Source organism: Bacillus rossius, assembly GCF_032445375.1.
Source record: "Bacillus rossius redtenbacheri isolate Brsri chromosome 4 unlocalized genomic scaffold, Brsri_v3 Brsri_v3_scf4_1, whole genome shotgun sequence".
Classification (NCBI taxonomy): domain Eukaryota; kingdom Metazoa; phylum Arthropoda; class Insecta; order Phasmatodea; family Bacillidae; genus Bacillus; species Bacillus rossius.
Window position 1 is genome coordinate 7,003,866 of NW_026962010.1, and position 23,607 is coordinate 7,027,472.

At 38.9% G+C, this 23,607-nt stretch overlaps 1 protein-coding gene across 3 annotated transcripts in view; it reads left to right on the plus strand.

Annotated features, from left to right (window-relative positions):
- Window positions 1-400: 400 nt before the first annotated feature.
- The window catches only part of LOC134541616 (chymotrypsin-1-like), a 34,026-nt gene continuing 10,819 nt past the window's right edge, over window positions 401-23,607 (plus strand). Inside the window, exons 1-3 of one of the 3 annotated variants that reach the window (XM_063385162.1) lie at window positions 401-1,793; window positions 16,818-16,885; window positions 21,519-21,619. In XM_063385162.1, the coding sequence (XP_063241232.1) occupies window positions 1,775-1,793; window positions 16,818-16,885; window positions 21,519-21,619 (188 nt within the window). In that variant the 5' untranslated portion in view covers window positions 401-1,774. Of the gene's footprint in view, window positions 1,794-11,476; window positions 11,619-16,817; window positions 16,886-21,518; window positions 21,620-23,607 lie in introns of those variants that run through there. The other 2 variants (XM_063385163.1, XM_063385161.1) reach the window with 2 other exon arrangements.

A 23,607-nucleotide genomic window follows, 5' to 3' on the forward strand; every position in this document is an offset into this window, starting at 1 on the left:
GTAACAAAATGGTAGTAGACTTGCCATTTAATGCTTGTTTAACTTGCAAACTGATGCTACCCTTAAGATTGGCAAAGTCCAATGAGTTGTGAAGCTCAGAACAAAGGCAATCTTCCCTACACGTTATTACAAATTGGATCAACCTGGCTAAAGATATCCTGACTTTTAATGTTCATAAACACAGTTTAAAAAAAATTCCTGATAAATATGAATTTAGTTGGGCAACCTTACAGAAAGAACAAGATTTAGTAGAACTTTTTTGTTCTTGCAAAAAGAACTTAAAATAATGTCGAGCGTCATAGATATATGTAAATTGTGTTTCCAACTACATTTATTGACACGAATCACACGTAGTTTCCACACCCTCTACTAGAATTTAAATTTAGGTTTACATGGCAGAGCTGCCAACCATTACGGATTTTCCGTAATTATTACGGATTTTAACCCCGAATTACGGAATTACGGAACATCGCTAGTTTATTACGGAAACGAGGCTTTGTGCTGCATGGTAACGGAAAAATTTACGTTTCTGCTGTGCGTGTTTCGTGAACGCTGTTTGAATACTTCGCTTGGTTGCTCAAATAACGGAACTAGTAAGTGTGCGCATGTACGATGTACTGTCGAAATAAGTAAATTAATTCTCGTGTTTTCAAATAATAATGGGATGGTATTACGTCCGTTGTACGATACAACTAGTACATATCCTCGGACTTATCGTTTGAAGGCTACTTACATCACGATAATTTTTGTACGGTACTTTGGCTAACCTGTGTTGTGTTATTTTATTTCTTGAAAGCCATTTTTTTCATCCTAGTGTTTTTGTCCGGTTTTTGTCGTGTCTACAGACGTGAAATTTTTTTATGTTTTTCGATAGTGTTGTGTTCTTCAGTGCCGGTTGTAGAAATGAAGCGTGTGACAGAATAATGTGTATCTGGAAAGAAAAAAAAAAACACGCAAGTCTTCAGAACTTTCGACTTAAATATTCAAAAGAATGGCCATGCTTGTCGTTTTCAAATGTTTGGAACGCCACGGTTTTGTAATGTATGCACGTGTGACTTTTCGATTGCACATGGTGAAAGGGATGACTGTAGACGGCATATTGAATCAAAGAAACATGCAGAACATTTTAAAGCCGTGACTAGCAATAAATCTATATCTTCGTTTTTTCGCTACATCTGAAGAAACGAAAGTAACGAACGCAGTTATTGTTTACAAGTCCTTGTGTTTGTCTTGTTTGTTTACATGACATTTCTTATCGAACCAGGATAAAAGAAGCAAATAAAAAGACAGTTGTTTTAAAGTTTAACTTTGAATACATTGAATTGAAGATTCAAAATATCCAGTAAAATTATTAATATTTCTTACATATTCAGATGATTGTATTGTTCAAATAGATTTTTTTATGTATTAATTTGCATTGTATTCATATTTTTCTTTTTCTTTTGCATATTATTGTCGTTGTTTTATCTTGTGAGTGTGTTATAATGCCCCAGGAAAAATTTATCGTGCATGATTTACACGTACTTTTTTCATATACCTAATTGCCATTACTGATGGGTGTGATTTGAGGTTGGCAGCTCTGCATGAGCAACAAGAGTAGACTCTATTTTCATAAGTGCAACGGATCCCATGTTACCTGTCTGACATGACCTTGCCAGGTCACAGCTGTGACCTCGTGATACCTCACAGGCCGCTTGGAGCCGTCGAGGAGTGGAGTAGCGACATTTGTGTCACCCCTATCTCAGCATGAGCCGCACACATCCACGTGAGCTGCATGGGAGGTCATCTGCCAGGTAACAGGTCTATATTACACTAAAAATTTTTGTGTAAAACATGCGAAAATCTCTGAAAAAACAAAACCTCTCGTGATAAACAAGTCACAGTGCTGATTCAAAATAGTGCGAAGCACGCAGGTGTATGATCGACCCCCGGGGGTTCTCTGCCTGCTGTGTCAGGGCTGACTCTCATGTCTGATGGCATGGCTCGCCTGGCAGGCCTCACCTCCTGTGCCGGCTGAGCGTCTGGAAGGCATGAGATTTTGAATAGCACGCTGCATACCACACATTTGCATTGTTCAATCCAGCGTCGATTAATTTAACTCTTTTTTATTTCATACTTCCTATTTAAAATGTGCTGGCTAGCAGCCCGGCGGAAAATGACAAAAGTCGCCCCCGAAACAACCAGTGCCACCCAAAACTAATGCGGACAGCCATGTCCAAGCCCCCAACCCCCACATGGTAGACTTTTTTCTACTCTGTCCAACTCTTCTTCCATAACCATCCTTCTGTTTCCTGTAACCAACCTGCTTGATATTAATGCATTAATTTTTGCAGCCCGCATGTAAGTGTCCAGGGTTGTCCCTGTGTCTATGCAGGTTTTACCTGGGCCCAACTTATCTAGTTTTTAGTCAAGAATAGTCAGTGAAGGGAGTTAGTCATGGTGCCAATCCCCCTCCTAGCACATGATGCATGGCCAACATCCTATGAGTATATGAGGCTCCAACTAGCTACGAGACTAAGAGGCTACGAAGATACGAGTCTGCAATGTTCCAGCTGGCTACAAGGTTAGGAGTCTACAAAACTACATGGCAGCCCCATTCAGCAGTGAGAGTAATTTATCTCATGCAAATAAATTTTTCAAATATTCCTGATTCTTGCAACAGTTGGCACCACATGCATTGTTTTACAGTCACTGTTTTGTGTGGGATGTGGGATGCTCAATAACGATTGAAAGAGAAGGAGGGCTTCACTAAACACCAAGAATAATGAAATTCGTCTCGTATGTCAATTTTTCTCAGCTGTCTCAAGTCATAGTAATAATCTAAATATTGAATCAGTTCGTTTGACATGCTGTACAGACACTCGCTCCTACATGTGGGATGCTGAATGCTCACTCACGAACGCAATAGAAGGAGGGCTTTGCTAGACATCAATGACAATGAAGTTCGTCTTGCGTAATAGTTTTTCTCAGCCATCTCAAGACATAGTAATCAAATCAGTAATTAAACACTTTTGTTTGAATACTACCTGATAAAACTATCGTATGTAACTCTGAATTAAACTTTGTATGTCTCAATAAGTACAACATTTTTCATGCTGAGATAGATTAAAGAAATAACCAGAAGCATTCAGAGAACATCAGCAGATGTTTCATCACGAATAACCAGGAACATACATAGAAAACCAACAGAAGCGTGAAAATGAATGACCAGAAGAATTTGCTGAAACCAACTAAATATTTGCAGGAATAATCAGGAGCACATGCCGAGAGCCATTTTAAAGATCATCGTTTAACGGTTGTCGTGGTATTGTGAGACTACGCAATAAGCTGTCGAGCTGGAACGCTGTACGATGCCTAATCGGGTTTGTCGTGTCGTGCTCGACATGGCAGTGTGATTACAGCTTGACAAGGTATTTTTTTTTTTCATTTTATCACAACAAAATTAATCTATTTTATAGTACCTGTTCACATATTTAATTGGATGAATGTGATAAAATATAATAAAAACAAGTTTGCATTAATTAAGTTGTTTGTTTCTAAGTTAAATATATGTCACTGAGCACTTCCTATAATACAGTATTTGATATTCAGTAAATCAATATCATAGTAGTATTTTGATATTTTACTGTACACTAAAATATATATATATCTCTCTCTCTCTCTCTCTCTCTCTCTCTCTCGCTCCCCCCCCCCCCCCCCCCCCCCCCCCCCCCGGAACGGCCTTCGGGAGCTCGCTCTAGGCTCCTGCTGCCCACGACCCCCTCTCTTGTGCTGCTCCGTACATGCCGAGCACGAGGGCTGGCGAGAGGCACGGCAAGGACCATATGGGCTGCTTCTCGGCACCTGGCGACCCGGCGTACAGCCCCCTGCATTCCTTCGACTTGGCGCCGGTCCCCTACTCACCCGAGCACCTGCCGACTGCTGAGACGCTGTTCCCCCCACCTGCCCCCTCATACCAGGCGTCGCTGGTGATCCACCCAGAGACCCACGGCCGACACGTAGGCGCGCCGCGCCCACCCGAGACTCACCACTGCCTTGTCCCGCAGCCAGGGACAACAGTTTTCAACTATCTATGTATATTAAATAAATAAACATAATTCAATAGAGTACATGGCAGGGAAGTTTTATTTATTTTTTTTATTTCCACACCAGGTTTTTTCAACCCAATGCAGTACTGGTCGTATTATTAAAAATTAATAAAGAAAAATTTTTAGCTAAAAATTATAAGAAATACAAACAATTTGAACTGATTTTATAATGTAACTACTAAGGAAGTTATGATTTTGTTTTAATAATTCTACTCTTCATTTTTTGAACCCCTTGCAGCAATGGTTCGTCTAATCAAAAATTGTTTTAGATAAAAATTATAAGATTAATAAATAATTTTTAAAAATTCAATGTTGTGCCTACGAAAGGAGTTATTTATTGTCCCACAATTCTTGTTTTTTTCAACCCCTTGAAGTTATGGTTGGTCCTATTAAAAAATTTTTTAGAAAAAAAAAATTTGGTATTACATCTACCAGCTATAATACTTTCAAACGGGTGTGATATTTTCAGTATAGTTACAGTGCTTTTTCTGTTTTTCAAAAAACTCTCACTTCTACCCCTTTAGTCAGATATTGTCCCTTAACAAACTCAACCGAGATATTCCACTACTAGATTTTATGTATCAGTTGATGTGTGATGTATGAAAAATTGTGATATATAAATTTATAAACTTTTGATTTGACGATGGTTTGGGTGTCTATGGACCACGAAAAACCTAAAACTATATCAAACATTTTCCGGAAGTCGTACCATGGTAACGGATGCAATAGGTAGAATTTCTTTGAAATCTACCTAAAATACATGCGGAGACCCACAAACAACGTGCTCCTCCTACCAAACAGTCAGGGCTGTCAATGCAAAACACCAGTGTTGGTGCATCACGGAGCAAGGATTCATCGAGGAATACAAGCAATAGATATCCCTGTAACTTCTGTTAGAAGATGTTTGCGTTCTCTCGAGATGCACGAGAAAAACATCACGCTTGGCATTTTGTTGTGATAAGATTCATACATGGTCATGATTTTATATTTATATTAACACTGATCAACTTTTAGACTTTTTCAATTGTTTAACTTTCATGAAATGAAAAATATATACACAGCATACTTTTTGCAAAATTAGCTGCCAAAGTTACATTTTTAACTTTTTTGATTTGTACAAATAAGGAGAATTAAATTTATTGCAGAACTGAAACTTTTTAGGTTTAACTGCAATGCAACTGGCTTTTTCATGACATGGTTTGAATTTCTATCACATAAACTTATTTCATGTATCTTGGCTGTCAAAATCATAACAAATTTGAGAATTTTGAAATGCCAGGTAAAAATAATTAACATTTTCTGAAAGAAATTCGTGGCATTGCAGTTAAACCTTTAAAAGTTTCAGTTCTGCAATAAATTAAATTCTCCTGATTTGTACAACCCAAAAACGTTAAAAATGTAACTTTGGCAGTTAATTATGCAATAAGTATGTGCTGTGTATATATATATATATATATATATATATATATACACACACACACACACACACACATATATATATATATATTATTTCGTGAAAGTTAAACAATTGAAAAAGTCTACAAGTTTATCTGTAATTACTGTAAAAATGAAATCTTGACCTGAATATTGACAATTTCCGTCGACATGAGAAAAAAACTGTAAATGTGTATGTCCATTCACCTTCTGGCTTCTGCGGTCCAGCTAGTGTTGCATTCTGACTCGCAGGTTGAGGTTGAGACTCGTACGCGCAATGACTCTGCAGCTTCGACATCAAGCACAACCTCTGACTGTTCTCGGTGCATTCACACCGAATGAAAATGGATTCTACCTGGCAAATTCATCATTTCTAGAAATGTTGAATGACTTTTATTAACTGAATGGCTCTCTTGCCCCAAAATATGTATGTACCTTTCTAACAGATGCCAAGAAGGAAATATTTAGTCAACTTGAAGAAATATTGGAACATGATAGATAAGTGAAGTATAATTTGGGGCTGGAATGTACTTGCGGTAAACCTGAGCCATTTAAAGATGAGACACGTAAAAGTGTAGGTATTTAAGACGGTGAATACTGCTCTTTACTTAACACATGATGTATCAGTCTGTAAGTGATCACGAGGTATGCCAGGGAAAAGGCGGTTGCTCACGTGAGCGTGTGGACGGACTACAACCGAGAACCAAGACTCTGCTCACTGAAGAAGAAAAAAGCTCTTATGTTTGTCCTTGTAGTAGTGTAGAATGTCTCTAACAAATTTTTGGTTTGTCTTCACTTTTATGGTAAATAGATTGTGGTGGTATTCAATAAAATAAATGATCAATAGAGGGTTTTGAGAATAATTAAACTTTTTTTTTTTGCATCGATATAAGATCGAACCTTTAAAAAAGAATTGATCGAATCAATCATTAAATTAATAAGTGAATATTTTGTTATGATTTTTTTTTCTCGAATTTTTAGCATAACATTTAACAAACTTTTTTTAAAATGATGGTCAAAAAAATATGTTCCTAAAAGAATCTCACAGTTATAAATAGTATAAACTTTAAGCTGGTGGACTGTTAGTTCAAGGTCACAATGAGTAACTCAGTTTTAGATAAGCGCATGAACAAATATTGCTTTGTTGTTTATCGCTTGCTTATCTGGATATTTTGAAATATTGGCTCTTTACACAATTAGTAGCGTGCACACCTGTAATATTTATTTGGCAACAGAACGGAGTCCTTCCCCATTGTAATCTCTTTGTACAAGAGTGGTTGAACGTCAAAGTCCCTGACAGCTGGTGAAATGATCGAGACTAAGCAGCTAGCCTCCTCGCTCACCTGAAATAACGACATGTGATTATTCTTTTGGGGGTTTATCAAAGATTTGTCTACGTTCCGCCGGTACCTAAGTTTTTAGCCAGAGTTGATACACAGAATTGAAGAGGCTATTGCTTCCATTACTCCGTACTTGTTAACCAAAGTTAGGTTGTTTACGTGCTGTATAACTACAGGTGTACATATTGAAAATTTGAAAGAAAAACTAGGTTAGTTTACCTTTAATTTGATTTATGATTATTGTAAATAGTCTAAATTAAACTGTCATAATATATCATTGAAACTGGGACACACTTTTATGGACAACCTGTATTTGCGACAGAATAGCGGACATAATTGTTGACGGGTAATAAATACTACTGCAATGTAATGGGTAAACAATAAACCAAATTGGTGGCTGTGATATCAAACAGACGAAAACAAGATGGCGGATCCAAGACAGTCGCCATGACATCATACTGGTTGGCATAATATATTCCTTGCTATTAGTGATGGGAGGTCAGTATGCTAGTAGCCTCCGTGGATTAATGTTTTTTTTTTCCCTCATCATGTTCGAACCAAGGACTTCGAGATCCATTAAGTGAGATTTTTTATTAAAATTTTGTTAAATGACTTTTTGTAATGATTCCCAATTTTCTACATTAATAATTACGGATGTTAAAGATGGTGGGCATGACGAAATGGTTTGAAAAACAAAATGGCCACGTAACATTTTTTAAAATGGCTGACATCATGTTATCCAAGATGGTAAAAGTTTACACAGGTCTACAGAAATTTTTTTGTTTATGATTTCATGAAATGGCTTATCTTTATGTTTTTGGGTGTGCTAAAACCGAAAATGAAGTCAGTTTTTCTCCATCATGTAGGCCTACAGTTTTTTTTTTCAAAATTATATGACATAATAGCAAGTGTCTAGCATGAATAAATTACACTTTGTCAGATTGTGTTTGTTTATAATTATAATTAATTTAATTAATAAATTGAATGATAGATAAGGGAAAAAATAATTAAATAAATTTAAATAAAAAAATAATATGGTGTATTTTGTTGACTTGTAACTAGTAGTGTATGTTTTACCGTAAATGCTGCTAATTAAAATGAATGGAATATATATATATATATATATATATATATATATATATATATATATATATATATATATATATATATATATATATATATATATATATATATATATATATATATATATATATATATATATATATATATATATATATATATATATATAAAGGCACGAAGCTCCAGGCACAACCTGTACAGACAGGAACGTACTTCCTGCCTGTCCTCATTAATCAGTGTTGGAAGCTAAACTGGTTTAAACTTGTCATATCAGGACTTTGGAGCCCATGTGGCTGCTCATTCTCGCAGTCAGCCAGTCGAGGTGTGTTAGTGAAGTGAATACACGTAGTTGCGTGCAAGTGGTTACAAACGTTTGTGCGTTTCGAACTGGAATTGTCAAAGATGTCTCATCGTCGTCGTGTTACCAGTCCAGACTACTTCTGTTTTATCTGTGGTGAGTACACAATCAAGAAATACCAACGAAATATAAACGATTTCGTCCAGAAGGTATATTATGCATATTTCGGGTTAAGAATAGGTGATCAAGATAAAGTGTGGGCTCCTCACAAAGTATGCCATATCTGCGTAGAAAAACTGCGCTTGTGGTACAAACGAGAAGCAAAATCGTTTAGATTTCCTATCCTAATGATGTGGAGGGAGCAAAAAAAACCATGGGGATGACTGTTACTCTTGTACCGGTGATGTTGAAGGTTATAATTCCAAAAACCAGAAGCTCATTAACTGCCCTAATCTTGAATCTGCTAGCCGCCCGGTACCACACGGTCCGGGATTGCCAGTTCCTCGGCATCCTGATGACTTGGACAGCCTTGATTGGGAAACAGAGGGGGAATCTTCTAACGCGGAAAAGAATGACTCAAACAGTGATTTCGAACCAGACAGTTCAGATAACGAACTGCAGCTTTTTTTCACAACAGGAGTTGAACGACTTAATGCGAGATCTTGGCCTTTCGAAAGATGCTACTCAGTTACTTAGCTCCCGCCTTAAAAACAAAAAAAAAAAATTATTACAACCAGGCACATCTTTTTCATGGTGTCGACATCGCGAAACAGTTTTTGTGCCTTACTTTGCACAGGATGAGAATCTTGTGTACTGTAAATACATTCCTGGACTGATGGGTCAATTTGGTGTACAATATGACTCAAATCAATGGCTATATTCATTGACTCTTCGAAAAGAAGTCTGAAGGCCGTTTTATTACACAATGGCAATACATATGCCTCAGTGCCGGTTGGTCACTCGGTACATTTAAAAGAAACATACGAAAATTTCGCTTTACTTCTCGATATGAGCATAAGTGGTTGATCTGTAGAGACTTAAAAGTAATCACCATGCTGTTAGGTCAACAATCTGGGTACACAAAGTTTCCTTGGTTTTTGTGCTTATGGGATAGCCTTGACAGAAATTCCAACTGGAAAAAAAAATACTGGCTATCAAGAGATTCTCTGTTGCCAGGCGAAAAGAATGTCATTAGAGACAGTTTGGTTCCTTCTGACAAAATCCTGCCACCTCCTCAACACATAATGCTCAGGTTGATGAAAAATTTCGTAAAGTCTCTCAATCAAGCAGGTGCATGTTTCGAGTGTTTCCTGGTTTAAGTGACGCCAAGCTTAAAGAAGCGATCTTTGTAGGTCCAGACATCAGAAAACTTTTCGCAGATGCACAATTTGTTCTGACCATGGATGAGAAGGAGGAGGAAGCCTGGAATTGTTTCAAGGAGGTTGTGTAGAAGTTCCTTGGTAACGTGAAGGGTCCGAACTACAGAAGTATCATCATGCGTTTGAACATCAAGGTTGCAGGATGAGTCCAAAGGTTCACTTCTTACACTCACATGTGAACTATTTTCCGGAAAACTTGGGGAACATCAGTGAAGAAAAAGACGAACTATTCCACCAAGACATCAAGGAGATGGACAGTAGATATCAAGGAGATGGACAGTAGATATCAAGGAGATGGACAGTAGATATCAAGGAGATGGACAGTAGATATCAAGGATATGGACAGTAGATATCAAGGATATGGACAGTAGATATCAAGGAGATGGACCGTAGATATCAAGGTAGGTGGAACGTGAATACGCTAGCGGACTATGGTTGGATGCTACATTGTGAATCATCTGAAGCGTCCTATACACAGAGGCGCACACGTAGAACTTTCCAAGAAAAAAAGAAAAGGTTTTTAGTGAAATGATTGTGAACCCTGCATTTCTGATATGTGTACGACCTTATATATTTGGTATTGTTCAACATGGAAAAACCTAAAAACTGTCAGCCGATTGTGTCCTTTTATTACAGTTCCTGTCTTTACAGGTTGTGCCTGGAGCTTCATGCCTACAAAACCTACTGAGGGTGAGTGATATTAGAATTTATTACTTATGGTTTTTTTAGTATATTATATGTGTATTGTATTTTATGTCATTTTATGTTATTGTATTTAATGTTTAACATCTTACCAAACTTTCAAGGAAGAACAAACACTACACTTTCAATGTCTATACATATAGGTATGCTACACACCTGCTACTGTGTTATATGGTTTTAAAAAAAAACTGAACGTGATGGAGGAAAACGGACATCATTTTCGGTTTCTGCACACCCAAAAACATAAAGATTAGCCACTTTTATCACATAAAAATTTTGGTTTGTAGACCTGTGTTATAGTTTCCAAGTTGCCAGATGTGATGAAATTAAATTTTTTATTAAATTATTATTAAAATTGTGATTTATTTTATTTTTAAAATTTTTAAGGAAAAATACATGTTTACTCTCGCCAAAAATCGAACCGAGTACCGAAATAGATAAATTAATTAAATATTTGAAGAAAATATATTTAATATATTTTGATCAAAATTTAAAGGCTTTCAATTTATTGGCCAAGGTCGTCATGATTTCTGCTTGGGGTTTTGAGGATAAATGGCCCCACCCTGAGGAATATTGACCCTCTCTGAGGAAAATGACCCTTCGATGAGGAAATTCGACCTCTGGAAATGGGGAAATTCATAGGAATTTTGCGGATTCATGAGTAATTTTTAAGGAGTTTTGATGCAATTGGACACCAAGATGGCCACTGCGACGTCACAACAGGCAGGACCGACTTGTGTTGTCAGCCTGGAGCCAGCACTGTGCCGGGAACAGCAGGCTGCGGACTGGCGCATGCGCAGCAACAAGAACAAGGCCGGCGTGTCTGCCGCGATGTGTTCCCGCTCTTCGGCGGTCCGCTCCGTGCTTAGCTGCGGCAGTCCGAGTTCCCGGAACATTCGGCTCGGAGCTTCCACACAACCTTGTCAGCTACAGTGCAATGCAACATTAGTTCACGACACTTGGCTACGGTTACTTAAAATTAAAGTTTTTTATCCAATACATGATAAATGATTTCTAGAAACTGACAATAGTAGCACGAAAATATACTATAGCTTTGTTATATAATTATCAGTTACTGTGTGAATCGTCCTCGGACAAAGTTCCTCGGCTGTGATAGTCACAAGTGCTTCTTCTTGAGATAAGTGTGCAATATAAGGATGGCCATGAGTGAAACATCTCCCCACAGAAGAGGCGCCCGTCTCAAACTTTCTACAGTCATCTGCAAACATACAATCATCCAACATGATCGCTTTAGCTCTTGTTTTGTTTGTATGTCTTGCTCTTCCGGACACACAAGGTAAGTAAGTGTACACATGAAGAACATTGTAGAGACATGTATTGTGTATTGCTAGAAACAGTTCTAAGCATGTTGGTCCTGACGGGATAGCAACCAGGGCAAGCAATGCTACCCATTGAGTCCAGCCGGTCGAGCAAGGTTCTCTTTTTCGCCCGTCATAGGGATGACGCGTCATCGGTATGACGCTTCGCTTCTAAAAGCGAGCATGGATCTTTTTTCGCCTTCTGTAAGACGCCTTAGCTACGACATGCCTGTCATAGGTAAGGCGGGATGGTTTGCCCGTCATAAGGCCGTCATAGCCGTCATAACCCCGTCATAATGCCGACTACGTGCGTAACTTTCATTTAATACTGGGAAATAATTCTTTCAAATGAGTTAAATAATATATTTTCGTGAAACTTAAGGTTTTGTCTCAATTCTATTTACTCATAAATTACGTATGCCTATGTGAGATATACGATGTATCTCAAAAAAGGTTATGTTTTTCTCTGAACAAACTTCGAAACAACTTGTTTCCGATAATAATCACGCCGCATAAATAAATAGTTTCTATGTTTCGTGTGAATGAGACACATTAATTATTTTTTTCTCGATATTTTTAACTGCACAATACTCAGTTTACCAAAATATATCATACTAAAAAAACTGCCAATCTGCCTACTTTTGTCATATCACATAGTAAAAAAAATAAAGGTCAAGACAAAATAACGTAATATTTCAACAAGATAGAAGAAAACATCACATTAGTTAATTATTCTGTATAAAAGTTAAGTGTAAAACACCTATAAGCGTGTGGTTTATTAAACTTCTAAAAACAACTAATTTTCCCTTCAGCTTCCTTATGTGTAATAAAAAAAATCACTTGTAAAAATAAAATACATGCATTGATAAGGTTGAAAATACACAAGAATGCCGCTGATTAATACATAGTAGTCTGATGGTTATTTTAAACCTTCGTTTTATCGCATTTTAAACAGAAAGCATTTCCTCACATGATTTAGTGACTTTTAGGTTAGGCCTACTCCCCACCCTCGTTGGTGGCTAGGTTTGCTCCTGCTGTATCGCATATTGAAACGTATTTTATTCACCTAAGATTCGCTCAAGTACTGTCAGTATGATAAAATGGTAACAATGTAGGAATAATAGTGTCTCATGTAGAATTGGGGGGTTTCGTGTTTATAGTTAATACGAAAATCGTAATTTGTGAGAGGAGCGGCTTGTGTGAAAAGTAAATAATTCCGTTAAAGGGTATTTTTAGTTCCTCTACTCTTCTGGTTGTTATAAACTGCACACACAATACTGTCAACTACAATTTACTTAATAAATTATATTCAGGCATTTAATTAACAACACCGACTTCGTGTTATATTGTTTCAAGCTTGAAAGATGCTAAATAAATAATATTATCAGCGTATTCATCCAGTACATATGCTACGGTACAAAATAGTGTGAATAAAACTTGCAGTGTACTAGAAAATATGCTATAAACAAGTCTAAGGATAATGTAATTAAATATATAACAGTAGTATTTTTTTAACAGTCTTTAAGGGACGTATAGCACACCGAGTTGTTTCGGTACCTTCAAATCGGCAAATTATCTTGAACGGTGACGAAAATTACCAAATAATGATTAAATCAGGTCTAGTATTGTAATGTTTCACGTCGAGTCACAAGAGTGTTTTTAAATATTTTTTTTTCCATCATAATGATCTTAAGTAGTAACAACTGACCATTGAAAACAAAATTAATAATAACGGGCAACACGTTTTATAAGATCGCTAAATAATATTGTCCTATTAAAAACTACAAACCTTCACAGTTTCTAATACACTCAACCTTTTTATATACTATTTAATAATCATAAACGACTTTGCTATGTAAAATTATTTTATTATATTCTGAGACGTGACGGGTGTTTTACTGGGCAAAAAATAGTCTGTAAAACTTATATTTACGGAAAACCAACAGGCGTACAATGAAAAATGATATAAATATTGAATATAGTTGTGGAAAACATATAATTCGATAGACACATGCCTAAGTTTATGGATGTCCACAATCTTGTTTTCGTGTAGGTAGTTTTCTATTGGCTGTAAATTGCTAGCAGATACACCAACTGCCAAATAATACACATCCTTTCTGTAAATTCACTGCCAACCTCTGCATATTATCGATTGCCAAGCCGTCGTAGGTAAGGCGCCTTAGCGATGACGGGAGAGATATGACGATGGGATCCGTGCTCGCATTTTCACGCGGTCGTCATAACTCCGCCGTCATACCGGCGACGCGTCGTCGCTATGACGGTGGCGAGGAAAAGAACCATGCTCGACCCTCTGACTGCATGCTCCGACCACCCCCGGCTAAAGCAAGCTACTTCGTCTGCAATACTTCGTCATAATAGGCTTCAAAAGGGGAATTGCAATTACGGCGGGCAACGTCAAACTTCTACTGACAGAAACTCAAGATATCAAGTCTGTATGCATAGATTTAAGTGTCATAAAAAGTTATTTTTTTTTTTTGCGAATCCTCAAACATTTATATTATGTAAACATATATTTTAACCAAAAACAATTATGACTATGGGCAGCATGCACAGGCTTAACGGTAGAAAATTTATGAGGCAACATTCCACAGGTTATTTAACCATGGAAATGTCCAGAAAATTAGTCATGGCGAACACAGTTTAAGGCTTAAATAACTCAACAATTTGTAAGTCATAGTTTCAGTTTGATATTTTATTACTGAAGTTTTTATTACATGTTATGCATCAAATAACAATTCTACTCTAACTATATAACACAGTTTAAGAGAAGACATACGAAGGCCCCACAGTTGGGTAAGACATTGTTTGTATCTATGCACAATATATGCCTACAGTTCAATCATACATTTCCCCCCTGCCCCCCAGAAGTCAATCCTGTGTCCGCACCTGAAGCCACACTTTGGTACTCAATATTCTGTAATCATACACACTAGGCACAATAAACAGAATAAACAAAATAAACACTTTAATCTCTAGTAGTGTAGGAAAAATAAATAATTATTATTAAAGAAAATTATGGTTTTGTGGGGTTTGCAGAGTTAACAGTAGATCAGGAATAATAAAATAAGTTGTAAGCAAGACTGTGAAGTTGAATGAGGGTGCCATTTGAGGGTTACTTTTAGTTAATGTCAAAACACATGAATCACTTCAAGGAACATCACAATACAGTATAATTCACAACAATTTACACTTGCACATGACATTACACTTAAAATAACACACTACAGTATTAGCTCAAAATTAGTTAAAATATTAACATTTTGTCAAAACAAAAATGAAAGTATATGATGGAATCAAAGCTGTATTGTAAAATTTTATGTTTCAGTTAAAAACTAATAATAATGTGTACTTCTTGGAGTTATTCTGTTTAACAAACAAAAATTTCCAACTGAGCTCAGGGGTACCTACCACACAAACATAACTTACAGTGCTCCTGGTATTTACAGTGCTAGATATATGAATATTTTATTATTTTGTATGTAATTTTCGCTGAAATTCCGTGAATTATTATTACAAAAATTATATTATCATTTTATTTAGGCTTTGAGCTTCTCGAAGATGTAAGTTTCAAGTCAATAAACACTTATTTATTGCCCGAAAACAAATAGCATCACTAGCTGTATGCAAAAAAAAAACTCACTACAATGGCATAGGTACTCACACTAGAAGACAAACATAACTGACATTTTATTCTTGGTATCGGCCTATAATCGTGTCTTTCAACACACAGTTAGCAGTGACTTTACCACTGTTCATTTGGCAGCTGTTTCAACTTGTTTCAATAAACACAGCGAAATTAACATAATCTGCATCCGAATACCAGCCTGATGGATCCCTTGGCTAAGTGATCCACTAATACTGAATCGTAGTGGTCGCGGCCATATTTGCGTTGCTTCCTAATTCTCACAAGGGATGCCGATGCATCCACTAACTCTAACGCATCCACTGATGCGTCCCTACATACATTACCTTCAGAGTCGTGTTTTATTTTGCTTGTATAAATAGGTACTATTAGTCTACGTCAGATTTTTGGCATTAGATTTGTTTAAAACTTTATAAGCGTAAGTGATAACTCAAATAGACGAATTAAGACGTTAATAAAAATTATAGAAAGGCGACCTTATACTTATATGGGTATGTATTGCATATTAAAATTATTATTTTTTTAAATATAATTTGAGATTCACAACAAAAGTTTTATTTTGATCGCTAACATTTTTAACATCCACGTTACATTCAATTTTTTAATTGGTCGTTGTTAGTTACGGCCGGCATAATGGCACTATTCCGCCAAGTTAATATAAAAAGTATTCTTAAATTATCCATTAAAAAAGCAAATTAATTACATTCAAAGTTCCAACAACTAAATTTACACATGTTAAATACCCAAATAATGTGAGTTGTGAAGAAAAACACAAAATAACTTACAATTAGAATAAATAGTCAAATTTGAACAAATCCAAGACATGAAAACCTACAAACATTCAAATTAATAATTAATATTATCCTAGCAATTTAGTATACTTAAATCATTCATTAAAAAATATCCAAAACAATATTTAAATCATAATACACTGAGATGAATTAGAGTCGTATAAGACACAACTTTTCCAAATGAAAAGTTATTGTTGGTCCCAAGTGAAATAAAGAAAAATACGTTAAGGTGACATCTAAACATTATAAACAAATAAACATAATGTCGCGTAAAACTCCGAATGCATGTAAGCATATACAAAATTACATATTTGGACGTAATAACGTCTTATAAATCGATGAACGCCGGCTGCAAGCACGAAAATGCATGACTCATTGTCATGTTCCGCCTGATCCGAGCGTGCAAAAACTGGCCAACCACAGTGCGAGAAAATCTTCTATAATATCAAACAGGTTAAGGCGGGCTTTTTAAAAGCAGGAATGTGAAATATTTGATATGACATCACGTAAAATTATCGTCCGTAAACCGACTTTACAGACAACCAACCCCTCCCTTTTTTTAACAATATTTTTTATGCAATACCACATGTGGAAAACAGCAATGTCAATATTTACACCAAGTAAATTTGACAGTTTTTTCGGCCTCGTAAGCAGGAAACTGGATGCAATGAAAGGTAACGCCATGCAACTGCGCCTCACAGGGTCACGTGTGCTTGTTCCAGGCCACCCGCCTCTGCAGAACAGAATCATCGGCGGAGAGAATGCCCAGCTTGGGGAGTTCCCGTTCGTGGTGAGACAACCACTGCCTGCTTCTACCTTATTTATACACCTGGACACACAAAACCTTACTAAAAGCATTTATAATTTTAGTTAACATATAACACCTAAATTAAAATAAAATTAAGGAATTATTAGAAATAAACACTTCATAAAGGGTTACAAAGTTATTTTTAAATTGGGCTCTTAATTCATGCTCAGTACAGAAAATTGAATTTTTGCAAAGAAACTGAGAATGTAAAATCGTAACAGAGAACTTATACCTTAAAACAGTGCAGGCTACAACTGTGAAGGAGTGTCTGCCACTTGATCCATATGAGCTCAAGGGGCTATGACAAAGATTCCTGCTCGTACACATGTGAATGCTACAGCTGTGATGTGTCTGTCACGTGATCCATATGAGCTCAAGGGGCTATGGCAAAGATCGCTGCTCATACACATGTGAATGCTACAGCTGTGATGTGTCTGTCACGTGATCTATATGAGCTCAAGGGGCTATGACAAAGATCGCTGCTCGTACACATGTGAATGCTACAGCTGTGATGTGTCTGTCACGTGATCCATATGAGCTCAAGGGGCTATGACAAAGATTCCTGCTCGTACACATGTGAATGCTACAGCTGTGATGTGTCTGTCACGTGATCCATATGAGCTCAAGGGGCTATGACAAAGATCGCTGCTCATACACATGTGAATGCTACAGCTGTGATGTGTCTGTCACGTGATCCATATGAGCTCAAGGGGCTATGGCAAAGATCGCTGCTCATACACATGTGAATGCTACAGCTGTGATGTGTCTGTCACGTGATCCATATGAGCTCAAGGGGCTATGACAAAGATTCCTGCTCGTACACATGTGAATGCTACAGCTGTGATGTGTCTGTCACGTGATCCATATGAGCTCAAGGGGCTATGACAAAGATCGCTGCTCATACACATGTGAATGCTACAGCTGTGATGTGTCTGTCACGTGATCCATATGAGCTCAAGGGGCTATGGCAAAGATCGCTGCTCATACACATGTGAATGCTACAGCTGTGATGTGTCTGTCACGTGATCCATATGAGCTCAAGGGGCTATGACAAAGATTCCTGCTCGTACACATGTGAATGCTACAGCTGTGATGTGTCTGTCACGTGATCCATATGAGCTCAAGGGGCTATGGCAAAGATCGCTGCTCATACACATGTGAATGCTACAGCTGTGATGTGTCTGTCACGTGATCCATATGAGCTCAAGGGGCTATGACAAAGATTCCTGCTCGTACACATGTGAATGCTACAGCTGTGATGTGTCTGTCACGTGATCCATATGAGCTCAAGGGGCTATGGCAAAGATCGCTGCTCATACACATGTGAATGCTACAGCTGTGATGTGTCTGTCACGTGATCCATATGAGCTCAAGGGGCTATGGCAAAGATCGCTGCTCATACACATGTGAATGCTACAGCTGTGATGTGTCTGTCACGTGATCCATATGAGCTCAAGGGGCTATGACAAAGATTCCTGCTCGTACACATGTGAATGCTACAGCTGTGATGTGTCTGTCACGTGATCCATATGAGCTCAAGGGGCTATGGCAAAGATTCCTGCTCGTACACATGTGAATGCTACAGCTGTGATGTGTCTGTCACGTGATCCATATGAGCTCAAGGGGCTATGACAAAGATTCCTGCTCGTACACATGTGAATGCTACAGCTGTGATGTGTCTGTCACGTGATCCATATGAGCTCAAGGGGCTATGGCAAAGATCGCTGCTCATACACATGTGAATGCTACAGCTGTGATGTGTCTGTCACGTGATCCATATGAGCTCAAGGGGCTATGACAAAGATTCCTGCTCGTACACATGTGAATGCTACAGCTGTGATGTGTCTGTCACGTGATCCATATGAGCTCAAGGGGCTATGGCAAAGATTCCTGCTCGTACACATGTGAATGCTACAGCTGTGATGTGTCTGTCACGTGATCCATATGAGCTCAAGGGGCTATGGCAAAGATCGCTGCTCATACACATGTGAATGCTACAGCTGTGATGTGTCTGTCACGTGATCCATATGAGCTCAAGGGGCTATGGCAAAGATCGCTGCTCATACACATGTGAATGCTACAGCTGTGATGTGTCTGTCACGTGATCCATATGAGCTCAAGGGGCTATGACAAAGATTCCTGCTCGTACACATGTGAATGCTACAGCTGTGATGTGTCTGTCACGTGATCCATATGAGCTCAAGGGGCTATGGCAAAGATCGCTGCTCATACACATGTGAATGCTACAGCTGTGATGTGTCTGTCACGTGACTCATGTGACCAGTATGGGATTGCACTTATGAATATAATTATAAATGCCTTGAATTTAATACAAAAAAAAACTTATTTAGATCACAAGGAAACCATGATATAATTGGGGGCAAATCATTTTATAAAAAAAAATTCACATTATCTTTATTTTAATACTCCTTATTTTATATTACCCACATTAATCAATAAAATTAGTTTTAATTATTCAGGATACATATATCAATTTTGAGTTTTTCAAAGTGAATATTTACTTGGCGGATATTAAATGTAAATAAGTTTTGTGCTTCCAACCATCTCTCAGTGTGCAGTCCCAGGCGAGAACTGAAAACGGAAACAAAGAACTAAACAGACTTGTGAAACCCTCAAAGCAGCGAGGCCCTCCAACCAAGGACATTGATGTACGCTGATTAAACTTACAGGAAACGTCCGCCACATGTCCATACAAGAATGTCTTTCGAATGATCTTGTCTCAAGGCAAGCTACTTCTGTCGTTACTCACGGAGATTAGTAAATTCAAACATTGATCGCTATGTGGCAGCGAATCACCCAACAATCGGACAAAAAATCCTTTTTGGCATAGCCTACAGGCTCTCGAAGTATATTTTTATTCTGTAAATGTTCTGAAAACTTCTATAAATATCTGTACCACTTAAAGAACCTAATGTAAAAGACATTCCATATGTTCTCCAATGTTCCGAAATGATCAATATAAAATTTTCTCACCTTCCATGCAGCAAAATGTTTTGACTGTTTTTAATCAATGCATTCAGCCTACTAAAATCGTTTTGGATTTTTTGACCTTCAAACACTATTTCTTCATCACTTACATTAATATGTGGTCATATAAAAATTTGCTTTGGAGAAAGTTTTAAGATTATATTACAATTTTTTTAAAAATTCAAGTTCAACAAAGTTGGTAGTAAGGAAGTATTTTATGTTTTTCTATTCCAATCCCTGTTTATAAAGTAATTGTTAGGGGCATGCAGATTTCGCGAAAATATTTCGAGACTAGATGAAAGTTAAAACACTGTATCGTCAGTGTTTCGTGATTGGGCAAGTTTCTCCCAGGTAAATATTGATTGTAACAACACATATCACAGTGATTCAGTGCGGAAGCAAACACGTCCTGAGTGGCTCGGTCAAATAAGGCAACGACAACTCTCGCAGACGGCCGCCAATCACAAGGAAGAAACCACAGGTGCGGGTATACCTTGTTGCAGTCTAATAGGCACTCGGATCTTTTCGCGAAAAATGCCTGCCCCTAGTAATAGTTCGTTTCAACGAAAATTGTTTCAACTAAAGTTTTTAGATCATCTTTAAAATTTTTGCATTAAATTATAATGGATTTGATTACTAAATATTTTTATTTTTATCTTTCTGCACATGGTATGGATTTTTATTTATTATTTTTATTCCAACCCCTAGTTTTTTCAACTTCTTGCTGTAATGGTTAACCTTATCAATAATTACTTCGGACCAAAGTTTTAGATAATTTTAGAAGATTTACAATTTATTGTTGTAGATTTTATAGCTAACCTATATGGGTATGATTTTTTTTTTAAATTTTTAACCCCTATTTATTTTATTTTTTATCAGCAATGGTTGATAGCATCAAAAATTGTTTATGACAAATATTTTAGATCATATTTGTAGATCTTAGTAGTAGGATACTGGGAAGTCCCCAGGGTCCAGGGTGGGTTGCGGGGTGCAGATCAATGACAGACTACCATGATGTCACGGCGGTCATCTTAAACCTTGACATCTTGACCTTGACATTCGACCATAACCTTGACCCCTGTGACTTTTTTTGGATTATACCATCTTGGGTTCCGAAATCTCGGGACTCCAACATTTCGTTTTGCCGCCATTTTGTTTTATCTGGGAATCGAGTGCCCCACTCCCCAAATGTTGCAATTTTAGTTACGGCCGTCATCTTGAAAAAGTATCATTTTTAGAAGAAATTAAGAAAATATTTCAAAAATCATTAAAATATCACTTGCTAAAATAATGATTGACTTAATCGCATTCAATGCTTGGATCGATCCTTGACCAATACCATAAAGATAATTTAATTTAAAAAACCAGGTAAGTGGCAGGTTGAAGAAATCAAATGACAAAATTACAATGAAATAATTTATAACATAATTTACACTCTACCATTATATTATTTGATAGATGAGAAAGAAGCAGGGGGGTGGGAGGTGACAGTGATCAATTACCCTAATTTGCAGATCCTTTGTGCATTCCAGAACTGCCTCACTCCTACTTGTGTTACATTTGAATAAAACATAATACATGCTACATGTTCCTCTGCAGCAATTGTAACGCCGGCACCATGTTGCAGGTGGCGTTGTGGTCTGACATGAACAACTCACCGTACATCGTCTGTGGCGGGTCCATCATCTCCGCTCACTTCGTGCTCACAGCAGCGCACTGCGTCGACGAGTGAGTATCTGATCATCAGCAGGTACAGAGGTGGCAGGGACAACACAGTGGTGCCTGCCTCACCTTGCTGCACCTTACTTTCACACAGTGCTACCAGCTATTGTCCCTCACACAGTGTACAAGATTCCTGCCTCTGACAAGGTGCTTATGACTCTAACTGTATTTACACAGTGCCTACTGTTCCTTACTCTCACACTACTCTATGCTGCTGCCTCTCACACAGTGACCACTACTTCTGCCGCTCTAGCAGTGCCCAAAAATATTGCCACTTACATAGTGCCTTCTACTCCATCCTTTACACAGTACCCACTATTTCTGCCTCTATCACATTTCCCTTTCTCACAGTGCTACCACCCTTGCCTCTCATGCATTTTCTACTTCACTTGCCACTCTCACAAAACCCAATAATTCTGCCTCTCTCACACAGTGCCCACTACACCGGCCTCTCACACAGTGCCCACTACTCCTGCCTCTCACACAGTGCCCACTACTCCTGCCTCTCACACAGTGCCCACTACACCTGCCCCTCACACAGTACCCACTACACCTGCCTCTCACACAGTGTCCACTACTCCTGCCTCTCACACAGTGCCCACTACTCCTGCCTCTCACACAGTGCCCACTACTCCTGCCTCTCACACAGTGCCCACTACTCCTGCCTCTCACACAGTGCCCACTACTCCTGCCTCTCACACAGTGTCCACTACTCCTGCCTCTCACACAGTGCCCACTACTCCTGCCTCTCACACAGTGCCCACTACTCCTGCCTCTCACACAGTGCCCACTACTCCTGCCTCTCACACAGTGCCCACTACTCCTGCCTCTCACACAGTGTTCACTACTCCTGCCTCTCACACAGTGCCCACTACTCCTGCCCCTCACACAGTGCCCACTACTCCTGCCTCTCACACAGTGTCCACTACTCCTGCCTCTCACACAGTGCCCACTACTCCTGCCCCTCACACAGTGCCCACTACTCCTGCCTCTCACACAGTGCCCACGTCTCCTGCCCCTCACACAGTGCCCACTACTCCTGCCTCTCACACAGTGTTCACTACTCCTGCCTCTCACACAGTGCCCACTACTCCTGCCCCTCACACAGTGCCCACTACTCCTGCCTCTCACACAGTGTCCACTACTCCTGCCTCTCACACAGTGCCCACTACTCCTGCCCCTCACACAGTGCCCACTACTCCTGCCTCTCACACAGTGCCCACGTCTCCTGCCCCTCACACAGTGCCCACTACTCCTGCCTCTCACACAGTGCCCACTACTCCTGCCCCTCACACAGTGCCCACTACTCCTGCCTCTCACACAGTGCCCACTACTCCTGCCTCTCACACAGTGCCCACTACTCCTGCCTCTCACACAGTGCCCACTACTCCTGCCTCTCACACAGTGCCCACTACTCCTGCCTCTCACACAGTGCCCACTACTCCTGCCTCTCACACAGTGCCCACTACTCCTGCCTCTCACACAGTGCCCACTACTCCTGCCTCTCACACAGTGCCCACTACTCCTGCCTCTCACACAGTGCCCACTACACCTGCCCTACACACAGTGCCCACTACTCCTGCCTCTCACACAGTGCCCACTATTCCTGCCTCTCACACAGTGCCCACTACGTCTGCCTCTCACACAGTGCCCACTACTCCTGCCTCTCACACAGTGCCCACTACTCCTGCCTCTCACACAGTGCCCACTACTCCTGCCTCTCACACAGTGCCCACTACTCCTGCCTCTCACACAGTGCCCACTACTCCTGCCTCTCACACAGTGCCCACTACTCCTGCCTCTCACACAGTGCCCACTACTCCTGCCTCTCACACAGTGCCCACTACTCCTGCCTCTCACACAGTGCCCACTACACCTGCCTCTCACACAGTGCCCACTACTCCTGCCTCTCACACAGTGCCCACTACTCCTGCCTCTCACACAGTGCCCACTACTCCTGCCTCTCACACAGTGCCCACTACTCCTGCCCCTCA